This window comes from Papio anubis, chromosome 16 (genome assembly GCF_008728515.1).
Source record: "Papio anubis isolate 15944 chromosome 16, Panubis1.0, whole genome shotgun sequence".
Lineage (NCBI taxonomy): Eukaryota > Metazoa > Chordata > Mammalia > Primates > Cercopithecidae > Papio > Papio anubis.
In genome coordinates this window covers 72,029,767-72,052,945 of record NC_044991.1, presented here as the reverse complement: position 1 = coordinate 72,052,945, position 23,179 = coordinate 72,029,767, and the positions used below count along the sequence as shown (strand labels likewise).

General features: G+C 45.5%; 1 protein-coding gene across 1 annotated transcript in view; it reads left to right on the top strand.

The window, feature by feature from the left end:
• Positions 1-20,598: 20,598 nt before the first annotated feature.
• The window catches only part of RIMS4 (regulating synaptic membrane exocytosis 4), a 58,070-nt gene continuing 55,489 nt past the window's right edge, over positions 20,599-23,179 (top strand). The window contains exon 1 of the mRNA XM_003904699.3: positions 20,599-20,947. Coding sequence (XP_003904748.1) covers positions 20,851-20,947 — 97 coding nt within the window. The 5' untranslated portion in view covers positions 20,599-20,850. The remainder of the gene's footprint in view (positions 20,948-23,179) is intronic.

Genomic DNA, 23,179 nt, shown 5'->3' with positions numbered 1-23,179 from the left:
TTTTTAAAGTGAGATATAACTTACATAAACTTGTATAAAACACACAAATTTTAACTGTACAACTGGCTTAATTTTTGCATATGTATACATCCATGCAACCCAGCAGGCTTTCCAATTGACAACCTCTTTCCCCTCCAACCTTGATCATGACACCCTGGTCTTTCCTATTTTTAAACTTCATAAAAATGGCACATATGCATTTTTAAAATTAAAATGGGACATAACTATTATACATCATTTTCCCCATTTGATATATCATGAACATTTCCCGGTGTCATTGTTGTTTCAGAACTTATTTTAATGACTATATATTTTATCATAGGATCCTACATGATTTATTTAATGTTCCCCAATTCTTGCACATTTAGCTTATTTCAGAATTTTTGCCATTTTAAACGGGACTATGTAGAGCATCTTTTTTACACCCAGTGTTCCAGAGGATAGGATAACAAGGTGGTTCAGAGAATGGGTTTTGGAGTTAAAGAGATCAGGATTTGAGCATCCTGTCACTTATCAGCTACTTGAACTTAATCAACTTGGGACTCAGTTTCCCCACCTAAAAATGGACTTGACAATACTCCTCACATTGCATGTTGCTATAAGGGCTAAATGAGCTAAGTGTAAGTGCTTAGCATACTGTCTGCACAGAGTGAACACCCTGTAAATGTTGAGCTGCTATTATTCATCTTTGTGTTCACTTCTAATTATTTCCTTAGGAGAAATTCCTAGAAGTAGAATTGCTGGATCAAAAAGAGTGCTTGTCTTTAGAATTTTTAAATACAGTCTGCCAAATTGCCCTCCAGAAAAGCTGTGTCAACTCACACAACTACCAGCTGTGCTTGAGAATACCCTTTTACCACTCCCTCAACAATGAGTTTCGGAAGGAAGGAGGGAAGGAGAGAGGGAGGGAGGGAGGGAAGGAGAGAGGGAGGGAGGGAGGGAAGGAGGGAAGGAAGGAAAGAAGGAAGGAAGGAAGGAAGGAGAAGGGAAGGGAAGGGAAGGAGGGAGAAAGGGAAGGAAGGAGGGACGGAAGGGAGGAAGGAAAGGAGGGAGGGAAGAAGGGAAGGAGGGAAGGAGGGAGGGAGGGAAGGAAGGAAGGAAGGAAAAGAAAAAAGAAACTTTGCCAATCAGACAAGGAAAAAAATACCCTTTGTTATTTTACTTTCTAATGAGGCTGAACACTTCCTTTTTTCATATTGGCCATTTGTTTTTCTTCATTTGGAAATTCACCTAGTCAGATCTCTTACTGTTTTTTCTGTTGGGATGTGGGCTGGTCTTTCAATAACTGGACCACTACCCAATTCAAGAAGTGTGTTCCACAGTTCCTGTGACAGGGCTCTGACCTTGGTCCCTGCCCCAAATTGTCACCTTGGTGTCTGCCTGATTTGATGGCTCATCTAGGTTTGGGCTTCTGCTCCATTCTTGCCAAGACCCCTTGCCAACCTGAGATATACAGATGCCCAGAGCAACTAAGAAATCAGTGTCACTTTTTCCTTTAAATAAATGTTTGCTCAACATTTGTTTAGAAGAGAAGCTGGGTCATGCATGAAGCAACAACTGGGAAGGAAGACCTCTTGTGACAATACTTTGCATCATCTATTACAAGCAATTCAGCTCTGGCCCCAAACTTGCATTACTGGCTTAAAGAAATTAGAGTCCTGTAGTTAAGCATAGCTGTCTTTCTAGAAGGCAGTTTAACATCATCCTCCCTTCTCCTAATACTCCAAGTATTTATTTTAAAAGTATACTTAACCCCTGAACAACACAGGTTTGAACTGTGTAGGTCTATTTATGAGCAGATTTTTTTCAATAAATATATTGAAGTGTTTTTGAAGATTTGTGACAATTTGAAAAAACCCACAGATGAAACATACCCTAGAAATATCAAGAAAAGGAAAAAGGAAATATATGTCATCAACGTATGAAAATATGCAAATACTTATCTATTGTTTTCATTTACTACCATAAAATATACACACATCTATTATAAAAAGTTAAAATTCATCAAAACTTACACACAAACAGATGGTGCATGGCGCCATTCACAGTTAAGAGAAATGTCAACAAATGTGAAGATGCAGTATTAACTCATAATTGCGTAAAATTAGCTATAGTTAAAAAAATAGCCAAGTGTAGTGACATATGACTATAGTCCTAGCTACTCAGGAGGCAGAGGTGGGAGGATCACTAGAGCCCAGGAATTCGACGCTGCAGTGAACTATGAACACACCACTGCACTCCAGCCTGTGCAACAGAGCAAGACCCTGTCTCAAAAAAAGTACAAACAAAAAACTGTAGTACATACTGTACTACTGTAATAATTTCATAGCCACCTCCTATTGCTATTGCTGTGAGCTCAAGGGTTGCAAGTTTCCACTTAAGATGCTGTGTGCCGCTAATCATCTCTGCACGAGCAGTTCATCTCTCCAGTAAATTGCCTGTGGCAGTAAAAAGTGACCTCATAAAGTTCTTTTCGCTGTGTTTAGTGCAATGCCATAAACCTTGAATGACATCATGGGACCCATAACAAGTGCTACCAGTGATGCAAGAAGTACTCCCAAGAAGTGAAGAAAAATTGTGACATTATAAGAAAGAGTGGAATTGCTTGATATGTATGATAGGTTGAGGCCTGCAGCTTAGGTTGCCTGTCTTTTTCAGGCAGACAATGCATCTTGTAAATCAATAACATAAACTTATGGTTTCAATAAGTACAGTATGGTAAATATATTTTGTCTCTCATGGTTTTCTTTTTTTTTTTTTTTTTTTTTTTTTTTTTTGAATCAGGGTTTCACTCTGTTGTCTAGACAGGAGTGCAGTGGCGTGATCTCTGCTCACTGCATCCTTGACTTACCTGGGTTTAAGCGATCCTCCCACCTCAGCCTCCTATGTAGCTGGAACTACAGGCGCCCGCCACCATGCTCAGCTAATTTTTTTGTATTTTTTATAAAGACAGGGTTTTGTCATGTTGCCCAGGCTGGTCTCAAGCTCCTGGATTCAAGGGATCGTCTTGCTTTAGCCTCCCAAAGTGTTGAGATTGCAGGCATGAGCCTTGGTGCCCGGCTCATTGTCTTTTCTCTAGCTTACTATAAGAATATAGTATGTGATACATATAACATACAAAATATGTGTTAATTGACTGTTTACATTCTCAGTAAGGCTTGTGGTCAGCAGTAGGCTCTTGGTAGTTAATAGGAGTTTAGGGGAGGTTAAGTTATCCTCGGGTTTTCGACTGCACAGGGGTTGGCGCCCCTAACCCCCACAAAGTACAAGAGTCAACTATATCACCTTCAAATACATATGATGATAGCCTTGAGAATACGTCACGTTAATATAGTTTTCTCCATGTCATTTTATTTCTAAAAATCTTTTAGAGTCCCAGAGATGCTTTAGCACCTTCTATAGGTGCCCATCTGACTAGTGCCTTACTAGTTCTGTTTGGTTTGGGTAGGGTCTGGATTTCTGGGGTCATCTCTTGCTAAAGAGGTGATCCAGGAGGCAGTGTCATGAAGGGAAGGGTATTGAAAACTTGGCTGAGAGTCAGGCACTGTGGCTCACATCTGTAATTCCAGCGCTTTGGAAGGCTTAAGCAGGAGGATCACTTGAACCCAGGAGTTCGAGACCAGCTACAGTAACATAATGAGACCCTCTTTCTAAAAAAAGAAAAAAGAAAAAAAAAAAAGAAAAAAGAAATTAAGTAAATTCTCCAGGAGTGATGGCTCATGCCTGTAGTCCCAGCTATTCAGGAGGCTGAGGTGGGAGGATCCTTTGAATCATCCAGGAATTGAAGGCTGCAGTGAGCTATGATCACACCACTGCACTCCAGCTTGGGCAACAGAGCAAGATCCTGACTTCTAAAAAAATAATAATAATTTGCTTGGCATGGTGGTTCACGCCTATAACCCCAGCACTTTGGGAGGCTGAGGCAGGCAGATCACTTGAGGTCAGGAGTTCGAGACCAGCCTGGTTAACATGGTGAAACCCCCATCTCTACTAAAAAAACAAACAGACAAACAAAAAACTAATAAAACTTGGCTGTTTTGGGAGAAGATACTATTTCCTCCTATTAAATTGGAGATTATTTTTTAAAGGAGAAAAAAAAGAAGGTTAAGAAAATGAATTATCTAGAATTAACCAAACATGTCAGAGAAAACCTACCAAAGGAGACAAAAGAAGACCTGGGTAAATGAAGAAATGTACTGTTTGTAGACGGTAAGAAATAGCAGTGTAATGGTGTCAATTCATGTTATTACCAAATATTTGGGGGAGAGGAATTAAATAAGCAAATAATGAAGTTTGCATGGAAGAATAAAGTTCCATGAATAGCTAAAAGAACTATTCTCAAAAATAAGAGCAGAGAGAGGGGATCACCCTACCAGATGTGGACTAACGGGACAAAAGAGAAGAATCCAGAAACAGAACCGTGTATGTGGATATTTGGTATGTGATAGAATTGACAACAGAAATCAGTGAGGAAAAGACGGATTATTTTAATGGTGTTGGGGAAAATATCTGGTTGTATGGAAAAAATAAAAATAGATCCTATCTCACACCTTATAAAACAAACTTCAGCTAGTTTAAGAAGCTAAAACGTTTATAGGCAAATCTTTATGACACTGGGTTAGTGAAACATTTCTTAAGTAAGAGACAAAAAGTCCAAACCATAAAGAAACTGGTGATTTTCTGTTCTATAAATGACAACACAGACAAAGCTAACAAATGATTAACAGACTAGGAAAGGTATTTACAGTATATTTTCAACAACAATCAAAGGACTTAAAATCTAAATTATATAAGAAACTCAGCAGTAAATCAGCGAGAAAAAACCTGGCAACCCAATACAAAAAACAGGCAAACTCACTCTCTGAGAAACTCAGTTAGTGAATAAACATATAAAGAGAAGCTCAACTTATTAGTAATTAAAGAAAGAAAAATTAAAATAACAATGACTTGCTGCTTTATACTCATCAGACTGGCAAAAAGAAAAAAATATAAAACCAGGTGTTGGTTAGCGTGTAGGGCAATGATAATGTGTCTTGTAAATTAGTGTATCTACCCTAAAGAGTAATTTCAAAGCATTTAGTGAAACCAAATATATTTTAATCCATCATTTTTCAAATTGTAGGTCATGACCCATCACTATGTTGTAAAACCAATTTGTGAGTTGTAATTAACATTTTAAAAAGGAAGTTGAATGAAATAGAATAAAACACATCAGAATACATTTCTAATAATAAAGATAAGGGCTATTTCATGAAACTTTTGTTTTACTTGTGTATGTGGAGATTGTGATGTAAAATGTGTTTATTATCATAGGTCACAATAAAAAAGTTTGAAAAACAATGTTATCCCTACCAACCAGCAAACCACTTCTGCATAGAAACCCTAGTAAAGATACAGGGATGAAGATATTCATTACCTCATTTTTTTTTTTTTTTTTTTTTTTTTTTGAGACGGAGTCTCACTCTGTCGCCCAGGCTGGAGTGCAGTGGCTTGATCTCGGCTCACTGCAAGCTCCGCCTCCCGGGTTCACGCCATTCTCCTGCCTCAGCCTCCCCAGTAGCTGGGACTACAGGCGCCCACCACCATGCCTGGCTAATTTTTTATATTTTTAGTAGAGATGGGGTTTCACCGTGTTAGCCGGGATGGTCTTGATCTCCTGACCTCGTGATCCGCCCGTCTCGGCCTCCCAAACTGTTGGGATTACAGGCGTGAGCCACCGTGCCTCATTGTTTATAATAGCGAAAGGATAGCAACAAGTTGCATTAGTCTGAAAACAAATTTTTAAAATGAAGATAAAATTTAACAGCAGTTAAAATGAATAGAGTTAAATAATTTAATGCAAATCTCAAAAACAGTCTTGATCGAACTAGAAGAGGCAACAGAATAAAATATACAGTATGATAGTATTTACATGGGGTTTTTAAAATGCCCTTCCAAAGCAATATTATATATTGTTTGTGAACACATGTATATGTAAAGAAAGGTTTTAAAGGTGGCTTGTCTAAGTTCATACATTTAATAGAGTGGGTGGCTATTAATGGTGTGTAATATGGTTTTGATATTTGTCCCCTCCAAATTTCATGTTAAATTGTAGTCCTCAGTGTTGGAAGTGAGTTGTGTTTGGATCGTGGGAGCTGATCTCTCATGAATGATTTAGCACCATCTCCTTGCTGATGAGTGAGTTCATGTGAGATCTGGTTGTTTAAAAGCATGTGTCACTTCACCCCTCTCTCTCCTGCTCCCACTCTTGTCATGTGATGTGCCTGCTCCCACTTCACCTTCTGCCATAGATTGTAAGCTTCTTGAGGGCCTCCCCAGAAGTTGAGCAGATACTGGGACCATCCTTGTACAGCCTGCAGAACTGTGAGCCAATTAAACCTCTTTTATTTATAAATTACCCAGCCTTAGATATTTCTCTGTTTTTTGTTTGTTTGTTTGTTTGCTTTGCTCTTTTTGTCCAGGCTGGAGTGCAATGGCACAATCTCAGCTCATTCTTGGGTTCAAGCAATTCTCCTGCCTCAGCCTCCCAAGTAGCTGGGATTACAGGCACACTCCACCATGCCCAGCTAATTTTTGTATTTTTAGTAGAGACAGGGTTTCACCATGTTGGTCAGGCTGGTCTCAAACTCCTGACCTCAGGTGATCCACCCACCTTGGCCTCCCAAAGTGCTGGGATTACAGGCATGAGTCACCATGCCTGGCGAGTATTTCTTTACAGAAACCCAAGAATAGCCTAACACAGAAAATTTGTACTGAGGAGTGGAGCATTGCTATAAAGATACCTGAAATGTGGACACACCTTTGGAACTTGATAATGTGCAGAGGATGGAGGAGTTCGGAGGGCTCAAAAGAAGACAGGAAGATGAGGGAATGCTTGGAACTCCTTAGAGACTGGTTAAATGATTGTGACCAAAATACTGATAGTGATTTGGACAGTAAAGTCCAGGCTGACTAGGTCTCAGATGGAAATAAGGAACGTATTGGGGAATGGAGTAAAGGTCATCTTGGTTACACCCTAGCAAAAAACTTGGTTGCATTGTGTTCATGTCCTAGGGATCTGTGGAACTTAAGAATGATGACTTAGGGTATCTGGTGGAAGAAATTTCTAAGCAGCAAAGCATTCAAGATATGGCCTGACTGCTTCTAACAACCTATGCTCAGATGTGGGAGCAAATAAATGACTTAAGTTGGAACTTATATTTAAAAGGGAAGCAGAGTGTAAAAGTTTGAAATATCTGCAGCCTAGCCAAGTGGTAGAAAAGAAAAGGCCATTTTCAGGGAAAGAATCCAAGCAGGCTGTGGAGCAACCACTTGCTAGAGAGATTTGCATGAATAAAAGTGAGCTAGGTCCTGCTAGTCAAAACAAAGGGGAAAAGGCCTTGAAGGCATTTCAGAGATTTGTGAGGCAGCCCCTCTTATGACAGGCCAAGAGGCCTAGGAGGAAAGAATGGCTGTGCCCTGCTGCCCTGTGCCACACTGCACTATCCCAGGAGGTTGCTCCTTGCATCCCCACTGCTCCAGTTCTAGCCTCAGTTCAAGGGACCACAGGTATAGAACCAGCTGCTGCCTTGGAAAGCACAAGCCACCATAAGCTGTGGTGGCTTTCACATGATATTAAGCCTTTGGGTACATGAAATGCAAGAGTGAGGGAGGCTTGGCAGCTTCCCCCTAGATTTCAGAGGATATGTGGAGAAGCCAGGGCGCCCAGGCAGAAGAAGCCTGCTGCAGAGTTGGAGCCTCCACAGAGAGTGTTTACCAGGGCACTGCTTAGAGGAGCTATGGGAAGGGGACCAACACCCACCAGACCCCAGAATGGTAGATTCACCACCAGCTTACATCCTATACCTGGAAAAGCCACAAGCACTCAACTCCTGTGAGAGCAGCCACATAGGCTGCAATCCACAAAGCCACAGGGGTGGCTTGCACCAGAATATACCTCTTGAACCAGGATGTGGGACATGCAGTCAAGGATTATGTTGGATCTTTAAGATTTCATGCCTGCCCTACTGGGTTTCAGACTTGCGTGGGATCTATTACCCCTTTCTTATGGCCAATTTCTCCCTTTGGGAAAGGGAAATGGAATTCTATCTTGGGAGTAAATAACTTGTTTTACTTATAGGTGGAAGGAGATGAGTCTCGGATAAGACTCAGGACTTTGGACTTGATGTTGAAATGAATTAAGACTTTGTGGAATGGTTGTGAAGAGATGATTGTATTTTGCAATGTGAGAAGGACATGAGATTTGGGGGACCAGAAGCAGAATGATATGGTTTGGATATTGTCCCCTCAAAATAGAGGTGGGGCCTTATTGGAGGTGTTTGGATCCTGGAGGCAGATCCCTCATGAATGACTTAATGCCATCCCTTTGATGATGAATGAGCTCACATGAGATCTAGTTGTTTAAAAGTTTGTGGCAGCCGGGTACAGTGGCTCATGCTTGTAATTTCAGCGCTTTGGGAGGTTGAGACAGGAGAATCGCTTGAGCCCAGGAGTTCTGACCAGCCTGGGCAACATAGTGAGACCCCATCTCTACAAAAAATAAAAGCAAAATTAGCTGGGCACAGTGGCATGCATCTGTAGTCCCAGCTACTTAGGAGGCTGAGGTGGGAGGACAGATTGAACCTAGGAAGATGAGACTGCAGTGGGCTGATATTGTACCTCTGCTCTCTAACCTGGGCAACAGAGTGAGACCCTATCTCAACAAAACAAAACAAAAAATGTGTGGTACCTTCTCCCCTCTCTCTTGCACATGCTAGTGCCATGTGACCATGCATACGCCTGCTTCACCTTCTGCCATGATTGTAAGCTTCCTGAGGCCTCACCAGAAGCCAGGCAGACATTGGTGCTATGTTTGTACAGCTTGCAGAACTGTGAGCCAATTAAACATCTTTTCTTTATAAATTACCCAGCCTCCAGTATTCCTTTATAGCAACTTAAGAATGGCCTAATGTAGTGAGGAATGGAAGGTGTAAAATTATGGTATTGCTGGGCCAGGTGCAGTGACTCATGCCTGTAATCCCAGCACTTTGGGAGGCCAAGGCAGGGGGGGATCATTTGAGGTTGGTAGTTTGAGACCAGCCTAACCAACACAGAGAAACCCCATCTCTGTTAAAAATACAAAATTAGTCAGGCATTGTGGCACATGCCTGTAATCGCAGCTACTCAGGAGGCTGAGGCAGGAGAATCGCTTGAACCCAGGAGGTGGAGTTTGCAATGAGATTGCGCCATTGCACTCCAGCCTGGGCAACAAGAGCAAAACTGCATTTCCAAGGAAAGAAAGAAAAGAAAGAAAGAAGGAAAGAAAGAAAGAAAGAAAGAGAGAGAGAGAGAGAGAGAGAGAGAGAGAGGGAGGGAGGGAGGGAGGGAGGGAGGGAGGAAGAAAGGAAGGAAGGAAGGAAGGAAGGAAGGAAGGAAGGAAGGAAGGAAGGAAGGAAGGAAGGAAAGAAAATTATGGTATTGCTAATGGCAGACCATGGAAAACAGAATCACAAAGAAAATTGCTAGTTTTAGAGAATGAGGATGGGAAATAATGTCATATGCTCCTGGAGAGTGAATGTCATATGCTCCTGGAGAGTGAAGATTGGTACAATGTCGTTAGAGGAAATTTGCCAAAACTTATTAAAAGCCTTCAAACCATGCAACATTTTGACCCAGCAGTTGTCCTGCTAGTGAAGTCATGGATGTGTTTAGTAATCTAATTGCAAAAGTATTTCTTTAAACTTTAACATGACAGCAAAAAAACTGGTAACAATTTAAATGTCCAACATTAGAAATTAGTTAACTTATGTCACCTGTTGTTCAGAAACTTAAAATGATGAGATGGAGGTATATTTATTGCTGTGAGAAGATGTTTATGATAGAAAGCTAAGTGGAAAAACAAACAAAACACAGGCCATAAAAGCACTTACAGTATAATCCCATTAGATATATTCATATATCATATATGGTCCAAAAACACATCAGGTTTAAAAGTGGTTATTTCTGGGTGGTATGATTAAGGTGATTTCAATTTTTCAATTTCACTCGGCCTCCCAAAGTGCTGAGATTACAGGTGTGAGCCACCGTACCCACATGATTCCATATGAATTCAGTAGCAAGGATAAGGTTTTATGCTTATTGATTCCTAGGTCAGAGCACATGGCCCTCCCAGGGCAGAAGAGGTGTTGGGTACAGGTTGGGGATGAGTGGGAAAGGTCCTTAAACTAGGGTTACTTCTGAGGGGATAGGTCCAAGTAAGACTCTGGATGATGATAATGGCTGCCATTTATTGAGTTGTTACTATGTGCTATGTACAATGTTAATGCTTTATATACCTTATCTCCCATCCACTCTGTGAAGTATATTATTTTCTCCGTTTTATAGATGACCAAATTAAAGCTCAGAGAGGTGAAGTGGTTTGCCCATTGGTACACAGCTAGTGACTTTCAGAGGTCAGATTCGAACCCATGGCTATCTAACTTAAGTTAAATGGGTCAGAGCTGGGAGGGCTTTCAGCAATCCTCCTATCCCATCCCCCTTCTGACGTGGGGAAGCTGAGGCCCAGAGGGACAGAGTGGCTTCCCCAAGATCACAGTACAAACCTGTGGCAGAGCAGATTTTCATCTTGCACTAGGTTTCTAGACTCCAGCCGTCTCCTTCTTCCAGGCTGGGTGGCATCAAAGGACAGGTTGAGATGTCAGGGTTGCTTGGTCAGGGGGAGGAGGTGTGTAGCAGAAAAAGGCTGTGGTTCCTGGAAAGACGAATCCACCTTTTCCACCCAGCCGGAGCCTCCCTTGGCTCAGGAGAGAAAGTGACCAGCTTGGGAAATGGCAGGTGGTTATTTTGAGCAGCCTAGCCTACTTTCCCATTCCCAGGAGACTGGCGGCAAAGCATACTCCCACCCTGAGGGTGGTCCCGAGGGGGATTCTGAGCCTAATCCATGTTACTGAAGTCACAGATAACAGGAAGCTTGTAGGTAACCCTGGTCCAAGTAACACATTTATGTTGTAATTATTTACTAACTATGGATACCAACTCCTTTTTTTAGGTGAAAAATGTACTTACAATTATCTTATTCCAAACCATATATGCTCATGGTAAAAAAAAAAAAAAAAAAAAAATCATATCCTAGAGAAGGGTGTAAAGCAAAGGACACGGACCACCACCCAGAAGTTTTCAGTCTTGTGTACCTAAGGGAATCACCATTAATAGCTTCCTGTGTATGGCTCCTGAAATCTGTGTGCCCATTCAAAGATTTATATTTAAATGCCTACATACATATGTATTTCGGACACAGATGGGAGTGCACTATACATACTGTTCAGACATTGCTTTCTAATTTCATTATATATCTAGGCTATCAGTGCCAAACCCATCCACCTCGTTCATTTTAATGACTATAGAATTCCCCTATATGGATGTGTCATAGTTTATTTTATGGGTACCTGGCTTATTTTCAATCTCTTGCTATTACAAACAATGCTACAAAACATTCTTTATGCATTATCTTCCTGCATATGTGCAAGTATATATGTAGAATGTAGAATAAATTCCTAGAAGTGGAATTGCTCTGTTCAAATGGTGAATTGCTAAGTTAAATGGTTTGTGAATTTAAATATTTTGATAGACACTAACAAATTAATCTCCAAAGTTTTCATCAATTAATATATACTCCCACTAACAATGTGTGACTGTGTCTATTTCTTCACTCCTTTCCCCATACAGTTTATTTTCAAGCAACTTCTTTGTTAGACTGATGGGTAAATAATGATGGCTTGCATTTGTTTTTTTTGTTTTTTTGGTTTTTTTTTGAGATGGAGTCTCGCTCTGTTGCCCAGGCTGGAGTGCAGTGGCTTGCATTTGTTTTAACTGACATTCTGTTAATAGTGAGAAATGCTGAATAACTTTTTCCTGTTTACATGTCATTTGTATTTTTTTTTTTCCTGTGAATTGCCTGTTAAGAGCCTTTCTCCATTTCCCACAGGAATGATGGCCTTTTTTGTACTGTTTTGCAAGTGCTCTTTACATATGAAGGGAATCCAACTTTTTTTTTGGCCTTTAAAAGAACTTACTGGGCTGAGCACAGTGGCTCACGCCTGTAATCCCAGCACTTTGGGAGGCCAAGGCTGGCGGATCACGAGGTCAAGAGATCGAGACCATCCTGGTCAACATGGCAAAACCCCATCTCTACTAAAAATACAAAAATTAGCTGGGTGTGGTGGCGTGCAACTGTAGTCCCAGCTACTCGGGAGGCTGAGGCAGCAGAATCGCTTGAACCAGGGAGGCGGCAGTTGCAGTGTGCCGAGATCGTGCCACTGCACTCCAGCCTGGGCAACAGAACAAGACTCCATCTAAAACAACAACAACAACAACAACAAAACCAACCAAACAAAAAATCTTACTGTAGTTTTAAAATGTGTTGGGGTTTGATAGTGCTCATGATCACTCATTATCCTTCCCCACTTTCCTCAACTGCACATTTTCCCAGCAATTTTCCATGTGAGTGGTATAATTCGCTTGCCTAGTTCCAAAGGTCCTTTCCCAAACTTTTCCATTATTTCTAAAATTTTTTTACATCCATTATCTCCTTTAGACTTGAAACCACTGAATGAGGTCTGCGGGTTTATTTTCCAAATGAGGAAACTGAGACTCAAATGGGATGTGTCTTGGCATTGCATAATGTCACACAGGGGGTTCCTGATGACCAGAATCCACCCCTACCTTGAGGCCCCTGCCTCCTCTTCCTCCATTTTGTGAGCATGCATGTATAAGCATTTGAGGATGAATGTTTAAGAGTGTGTGAATGTATGTGTGAGTGTGTGAGTACGCAGGCGTGTTGGATTAGGGTGGCTTGAGGAGAGTGGCAGTCCTTGCTACAGGGCTCATACAGCTTTGTAAATTGAGGCAGCCCAAATCAGGTCTGCAAGAAAGCCTGACTTTATTCTGATATCTTCCTGTCTCCAACCATCTTCCTCCCTCTCTCCTGTTTCTGCCTCTGCCTCTTCCATTCCCTGTCTCTTTGTGTTTCTGTTACAGTGTCCCATGTCTCTTTCTTAGTTTCTGTCTCTTTCTACCTTTTCTCTCCTTCTTTCTCTGTCTCTGTCTCTTGTTCACAGTAGTGACTTATTGGGACAGAAATCACACTCCTCACCTTATTCCCTTTTTTCTTTTAAAAATAAGGCCAGGCCCACCAAATAGTAAGTGAGAGACAAATGGTGGAGAAGTGAAGAAGTTCTGCCCCATGACTTCCTGCTAGGTGCGTCCCCAGAGGGAGATCAGGGACCAGAAATGACAGGAAGGCCTGTCAGTGCCAGGGGGTCTGGCTTTGGCCTGAAGTACCATGGGGTCTGGTGCCTGACTCTCTTGATGACCCAGGACAGGCCTCTGCCATTTTAAGGCTTTGGAATGTCCCCTGACCTGCTACGTAACTGCACAGCTCCTTGCAGGTTCAGAAGTGTAGATGCCCCCAGAATCTCTGCAAGAAGGTGGGGCAAGGGTGCTCTACTCACTCTATGGGTTCAGACAGGGCATAGGCTTTGTCCGAGGTCACACAAGAAGGTGATGGCAGAGGCACTTAATGGCCTCTGCTATGGATAAGGCCTCACCAGCTTCTAGCTCAGGGGTGGCCCTTAGCAAAGTGCTGATGAGAATTTGCTGAATCATAGTGACCACAGTGATGTGACAATAATCGTTAATATAGTGAGCACCTACTATGTGTTAGGCGACACGTTAAGTATTTTGTATGTGCTATCCCACTTAAATTTCTACCCGATATCCACAGCCCTATCAGGTAGCTACTTTATCATCTCCATTTAATAGATGAGAAAACTCGTGCCTAAGAGAAATAACTACATAGCTACTAAATGCCAGTGAGATCAGGAAGGAGGGAGGGAGAAAGAAAGGGAGGGAGAAATGGATGCATGGATGGATGGATGGATGGATGGATGGATGGATGGATGGATAGATGAAAGAATAAATTAATGGTTAGGTAAGTAGTTAGGGGATTTGGAGTTTATAACAGATTTTAATATCTCTATCCCTATTAGCTCTAAGGCATGTGTTAGCCACTTAAAGACTGAGATTAATCCAAGAAAATATGAGTCCCCTCTCAAGCTACCAGTCAACATGGACAAGTTCACAAAACAACATTCACACACAGTCAGGGATGCATTCACACTGACCAGGATGCAAGGAGACACACACAAGCATAGGCATTACAGAAACCTTACACAGACACTCGAATACGGCTAACTCAACTCAGTTACATGCAGACACCAATACACTTAGAGATAAGGCAAACACAGGGAAGGACACAGCATCTACAGACGACACAAACACAACATAGAACCACATGGAAACGAGAACACATGGCTCATGTGCACACAGAGACAGGCACTGTCTTTCTCTGTCTTTGTGTGTGTGTGTTTGTGTCTTTCACACACACATACATACCCACATATCAGTACAGGCAAAGACCAGAATACATGTCACACTCACAACTAGACTGAACACATTTAACACAAGGACATGCACCTTGCAAGGACATATTCAGACACAAGGTTATTGCCTCAAAGACAATGACACAGATATGCAGAAATTCTTATCAGAGATATGCACATTAGCAGGGAAATTTTACACACACACACACACACACACACACACAGCAGGCAGAACACAGACAAGATCAGTCTTTCTCTCTCGGACAAAACTGCAACTAGGACCCCCTAGAGGTTTAACTAACTACATTTCAGCCACTTTTCACTTCTTTAGATGAAAGCCACTCAGCTGGGTCTTGCAAAATATGTAAAATTTAAGGAGCACTCCCCTGAAGGCTTCAGCTTAGGGAAAGGTGCCTGAAGAGGACGCCTCCATCTGTATGTGCTATTTCTCTTAATGCTTAGAGCTTGGCAGTGTCTTTGTTCCTCCTTTTCCTTCTCAACCCTCACCCCATCCAGTCTGTCACCAAGTCCTGCTCAAGTGATCTCTGGAACTTTCAGGCCCAGCCCTCTCCTTAGCCGAGGCCTTGTTACCTCCCATCCATGTCTCAGCCTCCCACAGCCATGGCCTCCTATCTGGCTTTAGGATCCTTGGACGCTCAGCCTCCTCCACTTCACCTTTCCACTGGGACATCCTTTCTCAGCCATCTTCCTCGGCTAGGAGGCAAAAAAAAAAAAAAAAAAGGAAAGGAAAAGAAAAACAAGCAATGGCTTTTTGGTTCAAATCAGGACTTACCTGAAGAGAAGGGGTGAGGTGCTCCTGAATTCACTCAAATCCATCCCTCCCAGAGCAGCCCCAGAGTTATTTTATTTTATTTTTTTGGAGACAGAGTCTTGCTCTATCCCTCAGGCTGGAGTGCAGTGGCGCAATCTCGGCTCACTGCAACTTCCGCCTCCTGGGTTCAAGTGCTTCTCCTGCCTCAGCTCCCCTGAGAGCTGGGATTACAGGCACCTGCCACGATGCCTAGCTAATTTTCGTAATTTTAGTAGAGACAGGGTTTTGCTCTATCCCTCAGGCTGGAGTGCAGTGGCACAATCTCGGCTCACTGCAACTTCTGCCTCCTGGGTTCAAGTGCTTCTCCTGCCTCAGCTCCCCTGAGAGCTGGGATTACAGGCACCTGCCACGATGCCTAGCTAATTTTCGTAATTTTAGTAGAGACAGGGTTTTTCCACGTTGGCCAAGCTGGTCTCAAACTCCTGACCTCAGGTGACCCGCCTCAGCCTCCCAAAGTGTTGGGATTACAGGCGTGAGTCACTGCACCTGGCCCCAGAGTTATTTTAAAAAGCAAATGTGAGGGCAGTGATTTGGTTTACTTACTGATATAAATAAGCAAAATGTGTTCTAAGAACAAGTTTGACCAAGAACAGGACCAAGAACAGTCCAGGTGCATAGGAAGTGCCATTTTCAACATCACATCCTCAGGGAAGCCTTCTTCCATCTCCTCATGCTGGGTTAGATTCTCCACCTACTTGAAGCTGCCCACATATGTACACACATGCACAGCAACGTATATACATACTGGGCTGGACACAGGGGCACACGCCTGTCATCCTACTCACTTTGGGAGGCCAAGGCGGGAGGATTGCTTGAGGCTAGGAGTTTCAGACCAGCCTGGGCAATATAGCAAGACCTCATCTCACCCTATCTCACTCAAACACACACACACGCACATACACACATACACACACACACACACAGTATATAGATATATATCTTTTATGGCACTTTTCACAATTGCAATTAATATTATTATTATGCAACTATTAGATAAGGTAGTAATTAAATAATTTAAATAATGATTGGCATAATTTTTTGTCTAATATTACCAAGCTATAAACTCCGTGAAGGCAGACACCAGATCTACTTTTTTCATCCCTGTATTTGTAGAGCTGGGTACAATAGCGAGCACTTGGAATTTACATTCAATACATTTATCTATCAAGTAACTATTACATGTGGCGCACTCTGTATACATCCAACCTTCACCACGATTGTGCAAAGAGGTGTTAATTATTCTCTCTCCTTTTTATTTGGAGACAGTCTTGTTCTGTTACCCAGGCTGAAGTGCAGTGGCGTGCTCTCTGCTCACTGCAACCTCTACCTCCCAGGTTCAAGCAATTCTCGTGCTTCAGCTTCCCAGGTAGCTGGGGTTACAGGCGTGTACCACCATGCCTGGGTAATTTTTTAAATTTTTAGTAGAGACAGGGTTTTGCCATGTTGGCCAGGCTGGTCTCAAATTCCTGACCTCAAGTAATCCTCTTGTCTCAGCCTCCCAAAGTATTGGGATTGCAGGCGTGAGCCACCACGCCCGGCCTATTACTCTCATTTTTTGATGAGAACCTTGAGGGAACACACCCAAGGTCACATAAATAAAATAAGGACAGTCATTTAAACCCAAGTCAGGCAATGCTTCTTCCATTCCACTCCACTGAGCTGCCCGGTTCTTGGCATCCTCCATCTCACTGGGCTGTGAATTCCAACCTGGAAGTTCATCTCTGGTTTCCCATCCCTTCCTTCTCTGGATCCACATCCACCACTTCCCTCATTCATATTCTTAAGCATCCCTCTCCACCCCCCAAACTTGTTCTTAGAATGCATTATTCATACCCAGGTGTAAGTGGCTGACCACTTCAGTTTCCCATGGGGAAACATTACGTATTTACAAAGGGTAAATGATTTAAGCTTACAGGCCCCAAGCCTATGGATGGAATTTTAGGCATGAGCTAACCAAGAAAGGAGAAATCACACCAAGAAGTCCAGGCACATAGGAGGTGCTATTTTCAGCTTCAACATCACATCCTCAGGGAAGCCTTCTTTGATATCCTTATGCTGGGTTAGATTCTCCACCCACCTTTTTTTGTTTTGTTTTGTTTTTTGAGATGGAGGTTTTGCTCTGTTGTCCAGGCTGGAGTGCAGTGGTGAGGTCTCGGCTCACTGCAACCTCCGCCTCCTAGGTTCAAGCAATTCTCCTGCCTCAGACTCCCAAGTAGCTGGGATTACAGATGCCCGCCACCATGCCTGGCTAATTTTTGTATTTTTAGTAGAGATGAGGTTTCAGCATGTTGGCCAGGCTGGTCTCAAACTCCTGACTTCAGGTGATCCACCCGCGCTGGCCTCCCAAAGTGCTAGGATTACTGGCGTGAGCCACTGCACCTGGCCCCCACCCACCATTTTTGACCAGAGGCCTACTCACTGTGACCTTGAGTAAGTCCCCCCTTCGTAAGCCTCAGTTCTTTATCTGTAAGATGGGGAGAGGATGCAAAGGATACTTATGTCCTTCCTAAGGCTGGTGTTCAATCAACAACAATTTACTGAACACGAACTTTTTGCCAGGCATCCTTCTGGGCTCTGGGGAATGGGAAAAAGAGACAATAAACAAATACACGAGAATAAAAATGTGTGTGTTGTATATGTGTGTGTATATATATGCACATACATATACATGCATATACACATCTATGTGTGTTTGCATATATATACACGCATACACACATATACATAAATATGTGTGTCCGTATATATATAGGTACCCCCACACATATATATGAAACGTGTCAGATGGTGATGAGGGCTACAGAGAAAAATAAAGCAGTGTAAAGAGGATCTGGCATTTCAGGGAGGGGTTTTTGCTACTTCATAAAGAGTGGTGAGGGAAGACTTCAGAGAGAAAGTGACATTTGAGCAGAGATCTGTGAGTGAGCTACACAGCCCTTTGCAAGGGAGAGGGCTTCAGGCAGAGGGAACAGCAGTACAGGGGTTCTGAAGCCGAGTGAGCCACCGGGGTTTCCTGGGTATGAGCCACCAGGGTGTCCTGGGTATGAGGACAGAGGGATGGCAGAGCCAAAGAAGTTAGGACCTTGTAGAACATGGACTTTGACTGTGAGATGGGAGGGTTTGGGGCAGAGAAGTGGTCAGTTTTTGGTTACATTTTGTGTATAGAAATGAAAGGGGTTGCTGATGGATTGAATGTGGTGTGTGTGACAGAGGAGTCCAGTATCCAAGATTTCTGGAAAAATGGAGCTGCCATTGACCAAGATGGGGATGATTATACCAGCACTCTTAACCATGACACCAGGATGCCCCAAAGTCTAGATCTGGTCCCTGGGAAGGGGCTAGGGCTCAGGAGCACCTGCTGAAGGCCAGCACTGTGCTAGGTGTTTTGCACACTGGGATGGTCAGATGTGTCAGAATAACTCCAGTGATCCTTGCCCTTATATAATACCTTGTATGATCCCGCCCTTGTGTGAGTGTGGGTGGAAACTGCGACCATGATCAGAAATCGCTACCATGATTATATTACATTATATGTCAAAGGGACATCATGCGAGTGGACCTGATCTAATCACACGAGACCTTTAAAGGCAGAATCTCTCAGGCCAGTACGCAGAAGTCAAGGTTGAAAGATTCTGCTGAAGGATGAGAATGGCTTGACATCCTGAGGCAGGCCTTGAAGGTGGAGGGGGCCATGTGTAAGGACCAGAAACCCACTTCGAGGAGCTGAGATCAACTCCTGACTGACAGCCAGCAAAGACACAGGAACCTCAGTCCTGCAACCACAAGGAACTGAATCCTGCAAACAACCTGAATGATCTTGGAAGCAGATCCTTCTCCAGACCCTGCAGAGAAGAGCCCAGTCTGGCCAATACCTTGTGAGGCCCTAAGCAGAGAACCCAGCTCAGGCTGCCCAGACTTCTGATCCATAGGATTGTAAACCACTAGATTGGTGTTTTTAAGCTGCTTCATTTGTTATGCAGCAATAGAAAACAAACACCTGTGTTATCTTACAGGCAGTTCACAGCCATCCAAAATGGAAGATTCCTGTTCCCACTGTACAGATGAGGAACAGGACCCATGGGGTAAAGAGTTTTGCCATAGGCCACCCAGAAAGACGGCACCACAGCTGAGATTCAAACTCCGGGCTATCTCTTTCTGAGGCCTGAACTGTTTCCATGTCACCAGATGGCTTCATAAAGAGGTGTGTGAGCAACTGGGAAGGTTGTCTGCCATCTGGGGCCTGATTAGGTGGGCAGGTACCCTCATGTCCCAGGTCACATGCAGGGAATGGAGCATGGGTTTCCGATTCTGCTCGTCTCTGTCCTGGGGCTGCGAGCGTCTGAGCCTGTGTGTTATCTGAGGACTGCGGGTCGCCAAGGGTGATAATGGGAGAGTCTGTGAGTGTGGGCCTGCCAAGTGTGTCTCAGTGTGCCTGAGTCTGAGGGTGTCAGTCCGTTCGTCAGGATGCACCCACACTGGGAGGGATGGAGTCTGTGTGGCTGTGTTTTGGAGTGTGTATGCTACTCTAGTGTGTCTAAGGGTCAAGGGGTGTGCATCTGGCCGTGTCAGTCTGAGTGTTTGACAGTGCTGAGATGGTCACGGGGGTAGGCGACATAGAGTATGTGCTGGATCTGGACTTGTGTGTTCATCTGAGTGTATGAGTGTGTGTATGAATTCTGGGGTGTCTGTGGGTAAGTGTGAATGCATGAGACTGTGTATGCCTGCCTGAACTTTCGTGGGATTTTGTGACATCTGAGAGTCTCCCCGTGTGGGAGGCCGGGCACCAGGGGTGGCCTGCCTGCCTCCCTGAGTGTGTTTGCAGGTCTCTGCGTGAGTCTGCGTGTGTCCGTGGACGTGTCTGTCCCCGCATCGGTGAGGGGGTGGGTCTGCGGGGCATGTTGCAGAGTGAATGTGTAGGTGTGGGTGCCTGTTTGAGCTTCTCTGTGGGTGCAGGTGTGAAGCTGAGGGTCTCTGTGTGGGAGGCCGAATGCCGACCCGTCTGGGCGGGACCCTCTGAGCGCATCCCCTCCGAGCGCGCCCGTGTTTCTGGGAGAGGCCTGTCTTGGGTAGGGGACTGGACGCCGGCCTCTCCGCAAGTCGGCCGGCTGAGGGTGGGGGCCGCGGCGGGGTCGGGGATAGCCCTCGGACCAGGGTCCAGACAACCTCGCCCCGCGCCTGCCTCCCAGCGCGCAACTACCGGGCCCGGGGCGGCTAGAAGGGGCCGCAGCAGGCTCCCTTTGGGCTCCCACGCCCCGCAGTGGCGCCCCCTCCCCCGGCGGCACGGATTGGCTGCGGCGCCGCTCCAAGCCCGCCCCGCGCGGCCGGCTGGGGGCGCCGCGGGCCAGAGCGCGCTGCGCCGCCACCGCCACTCCTCGCTGCGCCGCTGCCGCCACAGCCGCCGGGAGCAGGCGCTCGGGTTCGGGCGGCCGCCAGCTCCTGGCCCCGCCCGCCGGCCCCGCCGCTCCCGCCAGCCCCGCAGCGAGCCCCCGGGATCGGCCCCCGGGCCGTTGCCACCACGCCGTCAGACCGTCACACGGGCGCTGCTGCCCGCCGCCTGCCGCCGCCGAGCAGCGGCCGGAGGCGCCCGGCGCTGGTGCAGGCATGGAGCGCTCGCAGAGCCGCCTCAGTCTATCCGCCTCCTTCGAGGCGCTCGCCATCTACTTCCCGTGCATGAACTCCTTCGACGATGAGGACGCAGGTAAGCGCGCGGCCCGTCCCCAGACCCCCGGGGTGTCCCGGGATCCTGGTCCGGAGGCCCCCTCCCCGACCCGTGCGCCCTCCTTCCCTCCCCCAACGCCCTGGGAAGGCGCCCCCAGGGTCTCCTTCCGCACCCACGGGACGGCAGGGTCTCCAGGATGCGCTGTCTTCTGGCCTTGTCCCCCAGGGACCCCAAGATCGTCTGCATTCACCTTTCCCGCAGGTGGGCCCTTTGGGTCGCCAGGACCCAGCTCTCCCTCCTCACCTGCGCCTATTGGAGGCCCCTTGCCTCGTCCCTGGATCCGACCCGCCACCCTCCCCGAGTCTCCTGAATGTGCCCACTCTTCAAGCCCGGGGCTTTGGCCGTCCCACCCTGGGGCTTCGACGCGCCCCTCGCCATTGGAGGTGGCGCGCAGACCTTACCTCTCCATCTTTGTCTTGGCCGCATCCAGAGGATCCCTGCCCAAGACCCCTGCCTGGCGCCCGAGGCCTTGAGCGCCCCCAATTGTCTCTCCTCTCCTTTCCTCAGGGGCTGGGGCTCCAGACTCCTGCTTCTTATACGCCTGGGGCAGACGCAGGGGAACCGGCCAGGTGACGGCCTTTCCTCCCCTCACTTCCCAGAGAGAGGTGTAGGGCGGCGCCAACTCTACACTTGTCCGCCCGCTGGTGTGTGCCCCTGACCTCAGGTGCTCTCGTCCCTGGAGTCGCCTTTCTTGGTGGGCTGAAGCCGGCCACCATCCAGCGGCTTGAACCTCCTCCTCCCAGGCCTGCGCACAACCTCAGCCAGAGGGAGGGGTGGGGAGCTGTAGGGAAACCTACTCTTTAGGGCCCTGGGACCCGGCAGAAGGAACATGAGCGCTCCGGATTTGGTTCTGGGGTGAGGAAGGGAATCCACCAACAGGTGGGGTAGCTAGAGGGCTTGGGTGACAGTTCCTCAAAGAATGCCACATTGGGAATCGGAATCAGGTTCCAGTCTTCATTCTCTACTTGTTAGCTGTGACCTTGGGCAAGTCATGCCACCCCTGAGCCTGGATTTCCTCATCTCTGAAATGGGGATCGTCGTATCGATGCAAGGCTCTGTATGGTGTGAGGGTGGAGTTCAGTGTTTTGTGAGCTGAAAATCCAAGAGTATTTGAATTCAATGGGGGCACAAAACAGAGGAGCGTATGTGCTGGAGGAGCAAAATGGTTTCATGGACACTTTCAAGTCTCTGAGAAACCATGGACTGTCTCTCCCGAAGTGCATGTCTGCACCATCCACAAAAGGTAGCCTACGGTTTTAGGAAGTTCCTGGGCCCAGATTTAGACTTAGTCTTTGGGGACCCTTGTCTGATCAACCTGGCAACCAAGGTTCTATCATGGGATGAAGTGGTGGTCATGTCTTCCTGCCTGTTCTTCAGAAGAATTTGTTGACTGGTGAATGATGGGTGAGGCAGATCCCCAGTAGACCTATCTTTCTATTGACCTGGAGGTGGGGATGGGGGTAAGGGTGAAGATGGTTGCTGCAGAGACATTTTACCATTTTTACAAGCACCATTTTACAGAAAAAAACAACTGAGGCTCAGAGGTTTAACTTCTGCCTTGATGTAGCTGAGGGAGGTTGTATTATTATTCTGGACAAGGCAAGGAGGGAAGAAGTAGGGGCCTCCCCAACACAGTAGAGTGGTCAGCAGGCCACTTGGGTCTCAAGAGCCGGTCTGGGCAGGACCGTGGGTTTGTAGGAGCATCAGAGGCAGGAATGGTTTGGTTTTTCTTCAAACCCTGTGTCATGGGTCAAACACCTTGGTTATTGCAGGCTGCAGGCAACTTGCTCTGGTTTCACTTAAGTCAGAACAGATAACTTCATGTAGTATTAATGATATTTTTAAAGGTCCACTCATGTTTGTTTTTTCCAGCAGACTTCTCGAAATTCTTTAGTGTTTCACTTGGAAGAGACCTAGAAATCATCTTGTCTATCCCCTTTTTGCCCGCAAATGGATGGGGGTGTGTGTGTGCATTTGTGTGAGTGTTTGTATGTGTGTGACTGAAGCCCTGGAATGGGTGTGTGTGTGTGTGTGTGTGTGTGTGTGTGTAATATATCCCAAGGTCATCTAGTGAGGCAGCCACAGAGCTGAGACTAAAATCAGGTTTATGGTTCTCTTTCCATTAAACCAGTAGCCCTCCCTCTGAAAGAGGATTTTTAAGACATCCAGACCTCACTTTGTAGAAAATATTTCCCAGGTGAGGAGGCCTGG